This window comes from Chlorocebus sabaeus, chromosome 7 (assembly GCF_047675955.1).
Source record: "Chlorocebus sabaeus isolate Y175 chromosome 7, mChlSab1.0.hap1, whole genome shotgun sequence".
Classification (NCBI taxonomy): Eukaryota; Metazoa; Chordata; class Mammalia; order Primates; family Cercopithecidae; genus Chlorocebus; species Chlorocebus sabaeus.
In genome coordinates, this window is record NC_132910.1 from 101,724,577 (window position 1) to 101,737,394 (window position 12,818).

Sequence of the window (12,818 nt, forward strand, 5' to 3'; positions counted from 1 at the left end):
AATGTTCCTAAACATTAGATTAACAATAACTACTTACATTCTTCCTCCAAAACAAAAGGTTCATTAAAAAAAAAAAAAACACACAGCTCAAAAAACTGAAGTTTCTGAAGTAATCTCCAAATTTAGACAGTAAAGTCAAGTAAAAGAATATAAACATTAAAATATTTTTCAACAAAAACAAATATAGGATGTCTTAGGTAAATTGCTATCTACTAACCTGTTACCAATAAAGATCTAAATCAGCACTACAATTGCTTCTCATTCAGTATTTCGTTTATGAAGTATCAAATCTGTGAACTACACTGAATAATCTAAAGGTCCTTTGTTAACCAAACAAGTAATAAGCTCATGGTAAAACTGAAAAGCTGAAAAAGGCTCAGAATGGTCACACATTGGAGTTTATATTAGTCAAATTTTTGGTTTATTAAGCCTGTTCATTTTACCTCTCTTCTTTTCTGTCAATAATCAGTATAACTTACATATAATTAGTCACACATCCAAAGTCAGTAATCAAGAAAATGTATTTCACTGATATTACCATGAGAACACTATAGCTATACTGGCCTTGTCATCTCATCCACAGCCTCCCCACACAGAGGGAAGGTTTGTACATTTTAAATAAATCCTAATTATGTAAAGGAATTAAAATACTTTTAGAATTACCTTTGTAGACTTATCTTATTTAACTAGATTTTTTAAATAATTTTTTTAAATTTAAAAATACCTACATTTAAGGTATACGATAATACAATCAACTAAATTTTTTAAAGATGTCTGTCAGAAATAGTTACACTCATGATTCACCTACACTTTTTTCTTTCTGAATACTTCTCAGTTTTTCATTATGCATTTCTAAACTGCATACTCAAAAGGTATGCAAGTAGAAGAAAGTGAACTTTAAAAAACAAATCCGGCAGGGAGTGGTGGCTCATGCCTGTAATTCCAGCACTCTGGGAGGCCAAGGCACACGGAGCACAAGGTCAGGAGATCAAGATCATCGTGGCTAACACCGTGAAACCCCGTCTCTACTGAAAAACTACAAAAAAATGGCCAGGCGCAGTGGCTCATGCCTGTAATCCCAGTACTTTGGGAGGCCAAGGCAGGCAAATCACCTGAGGTCAGGAGTTCAAGACCAGCCTGGCCAACATGGTGAAACCCCGTCTCTACTGAAAAAACTAAAATTAGCCAGGCGTGGTGGCATGCGCCTGTAATCCCAGCTATTCAGGAGGCTGAGGCAGGAGAATCACTTGAACCCGAGCAGCGGAGATTGCAGTGAGCTGAGATCATGCCATGCACTCCAGCCTGGGTAACAAAGCGAGACTCCGTCTCAAAAAAAGGAGAAAAAAAACAAAAACACAAAAACTTAGCCAGGCACGGTGGCATGCGCCTGTAGTCCCAGTTACTTGGGAGGATGAGGCAGGAGAATCACTTAAACCTGGGAGGCAGAGATTGCAATGAGCCGAGATCACACCATTGAGCTCCAGTCTGGGCAACAGACCAAGACTCCGTCTTAAAAAAAAAAAAAAATCCAATGGCTGATAAATAAAACCAGACATGACCAAGCAGAGTTTAGTCCAGGAAAGCAAGGAAGGTTCGAAACTAGGAAATAAATTAAAATTCCTTTCAGCAGGATCAACAACATGTATCCCAGGTTCTGACAAAAATAAAGAGAGGCATGAGACTGAAAAAAATGGAAATGAACAATGTGAGGATCAGTACTTGCATGCAGAGAGACAAGAACTCCTGGCAAGCACAGTGATAAAGACATTTCATCTTTTCAGAAAGCTCTGGCAGAGATTTCAGTGTACAATGCTTTGTATTATCACTACCAAGCAGTGTTAGGAGATGATAGCTGGGATTCTACTAAAACAGTCTCTCCTTGTCATGGAGTCAATTCTCCTAGTTACATGGCCCTAGCTAAAAAGTATATGTGCTTAGTTACCTAGTCCTCCTGGATAAATGCTATAAGCTATCCATTATACTATGAAATATTCCATTCTACTTAAACTGTTGAATTAGATTACATTGTCCATAAATATATTGCTTGTAAATTTTAAAAATACATAATTCAAATAAGAACTTTAATATAGCTGTTTTGGTTTTGTTTGTATTATTTCCTTGTCTGTAACTTTTTATTTTGAAATAATTTCAAACATTCAAAAAAAGTACAGAATTCCTTTATACTCTTTGTTCAGCTTCCCCAATGTATATACATTACATAATCATAGTATAATCATTTAAACCAGGAAATTAACTTTTACAATACCATTAACCAATCTACAGACATCACTCATAAAAATGTTTAAAAAGGGCCGGGCGCGGTGGCTCAAGCCTGTAATCCCAGCACTTTGGAAGGCCGAGGCAGGCGGATCACGAGGTCAGGAGATCGAGACCATCCTGGCTAACACGGTGAAACCCCCATCTCTACTAAAAAATACAAAAAACTAGCTGGGCGAGGTGGCAGGCGCCTGTAGTCCCAGCTACTCGGGAGGCTGAGGCAGGAGAATGGCGTAAACCCGGGAGACGGAGCTTGCAGTGAGCTGAGATCCAGCCACTGCACTCCAGCCTGGGTGACAGAGCAAGATTCTGTCTCAAAAAAAAAAAAAAAAATGTTTAAAAAAAGGTATTTATACGAATAAGGTGCTTATTACTAACAATGCCTGGCTGGTGGTGGTGGTTATGGTTATTATAAATTTTATAATTTTATAATTACATATCTATATTATTATATGATAAAAGTGACATCTAAATAGAACAAAGATCATTTAATCAAAAGGTTAGTGGCTGGGCAAGGTGGTTCACACCTATAATCCCAAAACTTTGGGAGGATAAGACAGGAGGATCACTTGAGGCCTGGAGGCTGTGTTGCCAGACTGTCTCCATTAAAAAAAATAAAAAAAAAAAAATACCTGGGCATGGTGGTGGGTATCTCTAGCCCTACTACTCTGGAGGCTGAGGTGGGAAGATTGCTTGAGCCCAGGAGTTCAAAACTGCAGTGAGCTATGATCACACCACTGTACTCCAGCCTGGGTGACAGTGCAAGACTCTGCCTCAAAAAAAAAAATAAGTTTAGGGATAGCTATATTCAAGTATCTGGGGGGAAAAAAATCAATCAATCCATCCCTCATACCATAAAAAAAATTCCAAATGAGTCTAAGATTTAAATGTAAAACTGAAGTCATAAAATGAGTCTACAATAAAAGTCATAACAGCACTAAATGGGTTAGGTGTGGTGGCTCATGCCTGTAATCCCAGCACTTCTGAGGCCAAGGCGGGAGAGTCTTGTGAGACCAGGACTTCAAGGCTACAGTGAGCTATGATTATGCCACTGAACTCTAGCCTGGGTGACAGAGCAGGACATGTTTCTAAAAATAAAAATTAATTAAATAAAAGCACTGAATGAAATGATACAAAAAAATTTTATCACTTCAAGTGGTAAAAACTTTTCTAACTAAGAGTTTTTAAGACTTCTGGACTTCATATTGACATCTTTAACTATATAATAATTAGAAATTCTATATGCAAAAAAAAATAAAATCAAAAAGTAAATACTTAGAAAAATCATTTCAACACACATCATTACATAAGTACAAATAGCTTCCTCAAAAACATTTTTTAAAAGAAAATTTATCTGCTTGTGGGAACTAGGGTGCTAAAAAAAAAAAAAGAAAAGAAAATTTAGGCAAAGGCAATGAACAAAAAGGAAAATAAAAGTGGCACTAAAACATGAAACCCAACTTTGCTTACAAAATGAATGAATATTAAAACTACACTAATATACCATTTTTACATATTTGACAAATTCCAAATCTCTAACAACATATAAAAATACATAGTATGTGCAAGAACATGAGGAAACAGGTACTGTCATACATCACTGTTGTTGAGGAAACAGGTACAATAGGACTTATTAAGAGCAATTTGGGGCTGGGTATGATGGCGCACACCTGTAATCCCAGCACTTTGGGAGGCCGAGGCAGGTGGATCCCTTGAGCGCAGGAGTTCAAGACGAGCCTGGTTAACATAGCGAAACCCAGTCTCTACTAAAAATACAAAAATTACCCAGGTGTGGTGGTGGGCGCCTGTAGCCCCATCTACTTGGAAGGCTGAGGCACAAGAATCGCTTGAACCCAGGAGGCAGAGGTTGCAGTGAGCCAAGACCACATCACTGCACTCTATACTGGGTGACAGAGTGAGACCATGTCTCCAAAAAAAAAAAAAAGATAAACAAAAAAACAGCAATTTGGTAATATCTATCAAAAATTTTTATTTTTCAAACAGCAATCAAACAGCTAGAAATTTATATTATAAACACATTTAGATAATGATGTTAGATACAAGAACTTCATTGTATTGAATTTTTAAAAATTACAAGATAAAGGTTAATGACAGCCTGGCGTGATGGATCACACCTGTAATCCCAGCACTCTGGGAGGCCGAGGTGGGTGGATCACTTGAGGTCAGGAGTTCAAGACCAGCCTGGCCAACATGGTGAAACCCCGCCTCTACTAAAAATACAAAAATTAGCCAGGCATGGAGGCACGTGCCTGTAATCCCAACTACTTGGGAGGCTGAGGCACAAGAATTGCTTGATCCCAGGAGGTGGAGATTGCAGTGAGTCGCCTGGGCAACAGAGTAAGACTCTGTCTCAAAAAAAAAAAAAAAAAAAGTTAATGAAGTTGCACATAACTATACAATGAAATATGATGTACATATAGAAAAGAATGAGGCCACTCCATATGATAGGAAAAGATCTCTAAGATACTTTAAGTGAGAAAATCAAGGTGGAGAAAAGTGTGAACAGTAGGCTACAATTTGAGTGTAAATCATTTACACATAGACCTACGCATGTGCTAAGTATGTCTAAGAATGAACTAAATATTGATTGTCTCTGGAAAAGATCTATTGCATAGAAGGCAAAAAAAAAAGATTTTAGTACATACACTTTTGAGCAATTTGAATTTTGTGTCATGAACACATGTTACTTATTTCAAAAAAACAATTTAAAAAGAAGCCAATGCAGCCAGGCATGGTGGCTTATGCCTGTAATCCCAGCACTTTGGGAAACCGAGAGAGCAGATCAGTTGCACTTAGAACTCAAGACCAGCCTGGGGTCTTGAACCAACATGGCAAGACCCCATCTCTACCAAAAATAAAACAAAAAATTAGCTGGATGTGGTGGCATATGCCTATAGTCCCAGCTGCTTGGAGGCTAAGGTGGGAGGATGACTTGAGTCCGAGAGGCAGAGGTTGCAGCAACCCAAGATTGTGCCACTGCACTCTAGCCTGGGCGACAGGGCGAGACCCTGTCTCAAAAAAAAAAAAAGCAAATGCACAAAACACCACTGATGCGAGCTGCAGAGCTTATGAAATCATCATAAATAGAAATGGTATGAATACAAAAGTTTGAGATTTCTCAAGTAACCTATTTCTAACAAATTACTCACTGAGTCAAAAATAATTCAGCACAATATAACAATGACATTGCAGAGGCATTATTCAAATATTTAACAACTGGCACAGTGCAGGCATCATGCAATCAGAACACATATGAAACCTATCAAGATGGGCTCAAGCTGTAAAAATCTCATACTTACATACTGAGGCACACTGGCTAAATATTGGCCTTCATAGAACATACGTTAGTAAAAAAAAAATAAGAGATACAACACATCTACAGAAAACAATCCAAAATACAAACCTCTAATATATAATAAATTTATAAACTCATTCAACACACTTTTACTGAATGCCTACAGTATGCCAGGCCCTGAGGAAATAGGATAACAGTGATCAATATGACAGAAATAGCCTACCCGTATTTGTAGGAATCAGTACTGTGTCTTATATCCTACAGAAATCTTTTTAATTGGTTATTTAGAAAATGGCTGGGTGTGCGGTGGCTCGCACCTGTAATCCCAGCACTTTGGGAGGCCAAGGTGGGTGGATCACCTGAGGTCAGCAGTTCGAGACCAGCCTGGGCAACATGGTGAAACCACAGCTCCATTAAAAATACAGAAACTAGTCAGGCATGGTGTTCCATGCCTGTGGTTCCAGCTACTCAGGAGGCAGAGGCAGGAGAATCGCTTGAACCCAGGAGGCGGAGGTTTCAGTAAGTCAAGATTGTCCCATTGCACTCCAGTCTGGGCGACAAAGCAAGACTGTCTCACAAAAAAAAAAAAGAAAGAAAAGAAAATACTAGACTTCTGGTTTCCAAACTGGAAATCTCTTTCTCCATGAAAACATATAGGAACGACACCAAGTAGTAACTTCAGCTCAAAATGTCATTTTTGTATGAATATAAAATATATAACATTCATAAGTCTTCCTAAATATCTACAATATCTAATAGAAAATACAATGGAGTTTTAAAACAACATTTCTGATACCAACCATAAGTGTAAAAGTATCTAGGAGTGAATTAAAACATACATATGACTTGAAAGTAAAAAATTTTTTTTCCACTTTTGATAAATGAACAGACCTGTTTCTGGATGGGAATATTAAATCAGTTCAAGTTGTTAACTTTTCACAAATTAATCTATAAATTCAGCACATTACCATTAAAATTCCAATATGATATTTTTTCCTGAAACTTATAGTGATTCTAATTTCTATTTGGGAATTAAATATATGAAAAAAGTGAAGGGAAATTCTATACAAAAAGAATACTAGAATCATCAAACAAATGGTATAATGTAATTATTAAAACTGTACAGTACTAGACAGAAAACAATCTAATTAAAATAAAAAGTTGATACAAATAAATTCAATATAGAATTAGAGTGTCATCTCAAGCATTAAATAGAGCTATGAAATTTTCATTTTAAAAAATTAAGACTGAATCCTTATCTTACGATATATGCCAAAATAAATTCCAGATAACTTAAGACAACAAAAGTTATATTAGAAGCCATAAAATATAAGAAATTCTCAAAGAATACAAAAATCATTAAGCTGTAGAAATAAAAAGTGGTACAGAAATAAAGTATTTTCAATTCGGTGAAAAAAATTTTTAGGAAGACATGAACAGTCAATTCACAAAAAAATCCAAATGACACATGCAAAAAAAAAAATACTAAATAAATTTCACTTTGTTTGAAATTATTAAAGCTCGAAGTAGGTGAGAACAAGATTAAACAAATACTTCCATACACTCCTGTTAAAATATTTCCAGAAAGCAATATGATAATACTAACTAAACATAGAATTGTGTTAACTCAAGAAAATCTTTTATTAAATGTGGGTAATAACAATCAGCAGCAGATGCCAATGATTAAGAAAAATTAAGAAAAATTCAAAACTGAGAAAATCAATTCCGTGAACTTCAACCTGTAAATTTAGTAAAGATAATTTTTAATCAATTTTTGCAGTAGAAAGGTCTGGTCCAGGTTCAAGAACACCAGTATTATCTGGAAGATAATTTGAAAGAATCCACATAGAAGAATGTAAAATTAAGGAGTGAGAGAATCTTCAGACACAAGAAAAACTTCTTGTGGAAAAGAATTGCAGTGATTCAGAAAGGTAGCAGAAAAACACAAAAATCTCTAAGGTCATATGAAACTAATAATTCCATAATACTATATATAATGATTATAATTTCAAAATAACTTTTTAGTGAAAGGAAAGCTCAAAGAGACAATATTTTATGAAAATCATCTAGATACAATAGTAAAAAAGATAAACTCTTCAACAGTATTTTCTAGAAGACAGAAAGTAAACCTTGTCCACTGAATACAATAAGGTACTTCTTACAACACCCACATACAACTGTACATCATTTAATATAAGGGAAACCAACCAATAGATCTGAAACAATTTGCTGCCAAGAAGAGAATGTCGCTGACGAGAGCCTGTTCGGCGATATGAAACTGCTCACCCACAATCTGCTGAGCTCGCATGTGCGGGGGGTGGGGTCCCGTGGCTTCCCCCTGCGCCTCCAGGCCACTGAGGTCCGTATCTGCCCTGTGGAGTTCAACCCCAACTTCGTGGCGCGTATGATACCTAAGGTGGAGTGGGCGGCGTTCCTGGAAGCGGCCGATAATTTGTGCCTGATCCAGGTGCCTAAAGGGCCGGTTGAGGGATATGAGGAGAATGAAGAGTTTCTGAGGACCATGCACCATCTGCTGCTGGAGGTGGAAGTGATAGAGGGCACCCTGAAGTGCCCGGAGTCTGGACGTATGTTCCCCATCAGCCGCGGGATCCCCAACATGCTGCTGAGTGAAGAGGAAACTGAGAGTTGATAGTGCCAGGCGCCAGTTTTTCTTGTTATGACTAATATGTTTTTGTTGATGTATACCCTGTTTCCAAATTCTGCCGTGTGTATCCCCAACCCTTGACCCAATGACACCAAACACACAGTGTTCTTGAGCTCGACATTATATATTTTTTTCTCATTAAAGGTTCAAAACCGAAAAAAAAAAAAAAAAGAAGAGAATGTCTGGAGAGAGTTTTAATAGTGTGAAATTTTCTTGTAACAATTATATATCCTCCATGCAGATCTAAATTGGTCAAAAACCTCATTACAACTAACATAAGAGACCTTACCTTCACCTTAATATTACTCACATCAATCGTTCCTATAAGTAACCACCCTTTCAAGAAGCTATAGATTTTTGAAAGTAATTTCCAAAAAAAAGCCCCAAATATTTCACCAGCTTTTAAACTGAGATTATACTGTGAGAGCAATATCCAGACAGGTGTTTTAAATATTCCTCCGTTGCTTTAAATACTATAAAATATACCTTTCAAGCAGAAAATTGATGGCAGAAATTTGTACATACAAATGTGTGGCATATTTGATATACTACATGTATGCATATCTATTACACCTAAAAAACATGCACAGGGTCTACAGTATGTCATGTTAACCCTTTCTAAGAGTTATTTGAGGCTGACCAACCTTCAAAACACAAATTTGTTTCCAATGACAGGGATCATAATCCAGGTACAGGCATTGGCTAGTTATTATCTGAGCTATAGTAATGGCTCTACACTACAAAATGTAATCTTCCCAAATGTCACAGTAAGTTATGAATATCTGAGCAGCCTAATGCACTTTACTAGCCATGAAATGCGAAAATGTAATCTTATTACCTTTTTTATGGTTGTATTTTTTTGAATAATGTAGCATGGAAACTGATGTATAGTCTTTTTCTACATTTTAGCATGATTTGGTCTCCTTTGCTGTATAGAACATTTTTCAAAACTCTCCATTTCAACATATTTTAGTCTTGGCCTGAACTTCATAAACAATTTTTATAGCAGCCTTCAGGGTGGCATAACATGCTTTCTATAGGTTATACTTTAATGTATAAGATTATAGAAATTTTAAAGCAACTTAAAGAATTCAAATAAACCTTTATAAGTTTTGTATGAGGACTTTAATTGAGCATGATTATTTTTCTTCTCAATAGTCATACTAATAAAATATCTTAAGCTGACATTCGTCACTAATCTAAATTACTTGTATATTCGGAAAACAAAAGACCAAACACAGAGATCAAAAATAATTATCTTCAAAAGATTAATACAACTGGAATACTGTGCGACTCACAGAAAATTCAAATACTTCAAAGTAAAGCTCTATTTTCCCTGGACCACTCACTGGAAACTTGCTAAATTTTTCCTCAAAGATGGAGCAGGAGTATGGCATAGTTTAAAAAAAAAAAAAAGGACGGGGTGTAATCACAGCTTCTGACCCTAACTAGATACTGTTTCTTGTGACCTATCTATTACACAACAGGTGTAGTTAACACCTGTCTAAAAATGTCAAAATTGCTTTTTTCTCTGAACCTATTTATTTATAAAATTAACTAAGAGTAAGCTTATTTTATTTATCTGCATCCTTCAAAAACACATTCAGGGTTTAAAAGTGCCAATCTCAAGATATCCAATTTTTCCCCAGGAAAATTTTTTTCTTTCCTACGTGAATGTGACCTTGTGTATGTTTACAGCCACTGGAATCTTACTAGGAAGTTGAGGGAAAATTACAAAGCTATGACACAGACTGCACTGACTCCCAAGTTATATTTTCTTCTTCCATAATAATAAAGAGTTTCAAGTTTGGCACATGGAGCCCAGGAAAAAGATCTCACTCTCCAGCTTTTCTTGAATGGAAAGCATTCCTGATCAGCCACGTGACCAAGTTCTGACCAACAGGCAGTAACATGTGCAACCTCTAGGTATTATTCTTTAAAGAAAGAAACCTGACCCCTTTTTCCAACTACACTCCTTCCTACTGCTTAAGATGCAGAATAGTGGCAAGAGCTACAGTAGCCATCTTGGAATCAAAGGTGTCTTATGTTGAAGATAAAAGAGCAAATCAGTCTATGGATCCTGACAATCACAGAACTGCCACACTAGCCCGCTACCTAGACTTTCACCTGAAGGACAAATACATTTCTATTTTGCAGAAACCACTGTTAATTTGGGCCTCTCTGTTCTATCAGTTAAAAGCCTATATTCTGACTAATATAGATGCTATTCCCTGCATTTTCTCAGAAATTAATATATATTATCTATAACTATCTCAAATGACATATCCTTATGCCCCATTCTTACCCCATAGCAGGTGTTAGTTCACCAAAAGTGTCTTTTTTGACCTACTTTTGACAGTTGGTTATGTGCCTGGTAAGTTCAGAAACCACAGAACAGCCTATTCCCTGACTATATTCTTACTGGATAGCTTCACATATGCTCTACACCACTGTGCCACTATGACACTTTGCCAGATGCCCTGTTACAGGTTGAATCGTGTCCCCCAAGAGGACATATGTTCAATTCTTAACCTCCAGTGCTTCAAAATGTGATCTTAATTGGAAATACGATTCCTACAGATGTAAGTAGTTAAGATGAGGTCATTGGGGGGGGTCTTAATCCAATATGACTGTTACCCTTGTAAAGAGGGAAAATTCGTGTTCAGACACATGTACACAGAGAAAATATCATGTAAAAATGAAGATAGAGATCACAGTGATACTTCTATAAGCCAAAGAATGTCAAAGATTGCCAGCAAACCACCAGAAGTCAGGAAAGAAACATGAAACAGATTCTCACAATTCTCAGAACAAACCCTGCCAACACACTTATCTTAGACTTCTAGCCCACAGAACTGAGGCAATAAATTTCCATTGTTTCAGCAACCTAATTTCTAGTACTTTATTACACAGCCCTAACAAACTAACACATCCCAATATCTCCCAGGGTTTATTTTTGATGTTACCCACTAAATTCCCCAGTAAGCATTCTCAAGAACTCTTAGAAAAGCCAGACCATGACCCAGAGACTCTGTTCAGCTTATCTTCACCCAGACCCTCCTACAACACTGTACTCTCCTTACAGAAAGAGGTTTGTGGAATGCAAACATACAGAGTGAAATAATAGACACTGGAGACTCCAAATAATGGAAAGGAGGTGAGGGTGTATCTATTGGGTACAATGTGCACTATTCAGGTGTTGGGTGCACTAACAGCCCAGATTTCACCATGACTCAATATATCAAGGTAACACACTGAATTTATACCCCTAAATCCATAAAAATAAAAACTTTAATGTCAAAAAAACAGGTTTGTAATTGGTACGCAGTTTTTCAAAAAAGAACAATATATTGCTGAGGAATATATACATAGATAATAAACTTAAAAAAAAAAAAAAAAAAAAAAGCAACGGAATGACTCACCCTAAAGTTAGCATTAACGGCTGGGCATGGCGGCTCATGCCTGTAATCTCAGTACTTCAGGAGGCTGAGGCAGGGGGACTGCTTGAGCCCGGGAGTTCAAGACCAGGCTGGGCAACATAGCGAGACCTGGTCTCTTAAAAAAAAAAAAAAAAAATAGCCTGGCAGGTGGCACATGCCAATAGTCCAAGCTACTCAGGAGGCTGAGGCAAAGGATTGCCTGAGCCCAGGAGTTCAAAGCTGCAGTGAGCTATGATCATGCCACAGCACCCCAGTCTGGGTGACAGGGCAAGATGATTTCTCAAAAAAACAAAACAAAACAAAACAAAGTTAGAATAAAGATCATTGTTTTAGCAAAGAAAAAGAGATTCCAAGTAAAAATATTGTTCTATTGTTAACTTGGTATTGGGTATATGCAGATACATTTTAATAGTTTTTAAGTACTTTTATACATTTTACACATATCTTTTTAAGTATTTTTTAAAACTTTTTAAGTACTCTTATATATTTTACACATACCTTTGTAAAATACAACCTATTTTGTATTTGCTATCTCCTTGCCTATCTCTCTGCTATCTTTTGGAAATTTCCTCAGTGTTTCAGTTCCCACATTCTTTATTCAATTCTTTCTAATCTACTTTTCGATCTGTTAATTTCTTTTTATTTAAAAGCTCTATTTGTTGTTATTTTTCAAATCTGCTTAGTAATCTCTCTTTCCTACATAATCTTTTAAGTGTCTTTTTTGTTTCCTTTCTTTCATGTCTTTTTGACATGAAAGGGCCTCTATATCATAATTTATTATAATTTTCTAAATTTTATGGTTTGAAAGTCTTGAAGACTTAATCTTGCTTTCAGTTTATCTACTGACTCCTCATGCTTTGCTGCTTTTTTAATGTGTTTTTAAATTTTAGATTATAAATTTATTTTCAATGGGGCTTTATCTGAGAGACTCTCGTGCAGCCTGTGCCTCTCTAGCTTGAATTATGTATTCTGCTACCTGCCCTAGGGATGTCTTTAGCACGGAAAGACTTAAAAATACATACATGTATATATGTGTGTATATATATATATATATTTTTTTTTTTTTTTGAGATGGAGTCTCACTCTGCTGCCAAGGCTGGAGTTCAGTGGCATCGGCTTA

At 36.4% G+C, this 12,818-nt stretch overlaps 2 protein-coding genes across 4 annotated transcripts in view; one reads left to right on the plus strand and one right to left on the minus strand.

The window, feature by feature from the left end:
- LRBA (LPS responsive beige-like anchor protein) overlaps positions 1 to 12,818 on the minus strand; it is a 764,757-nt gene that overhangs the window by 692,125 nt on the left and 59,814 nt on the right. The window lies entirely within an intron of this gene.
- On the plus strand, positions 7,825 to 8,429 carry LOC103236366 (multifunctional methyltransferase subunit TRM112-like protein). Its single transcript, XM_007999964.3, has one exon. The coding sequence runs from the start codon at positions 7,866 to 7,868 to the stop codon at positions 8,241 to 8,243; it is 378 nt and encodes a 125-aa protein (XP_007998155.3). The 5' UTR covers positions 7,825 to 7,865; the 3' UTR covers positions 8,244 to 8,429.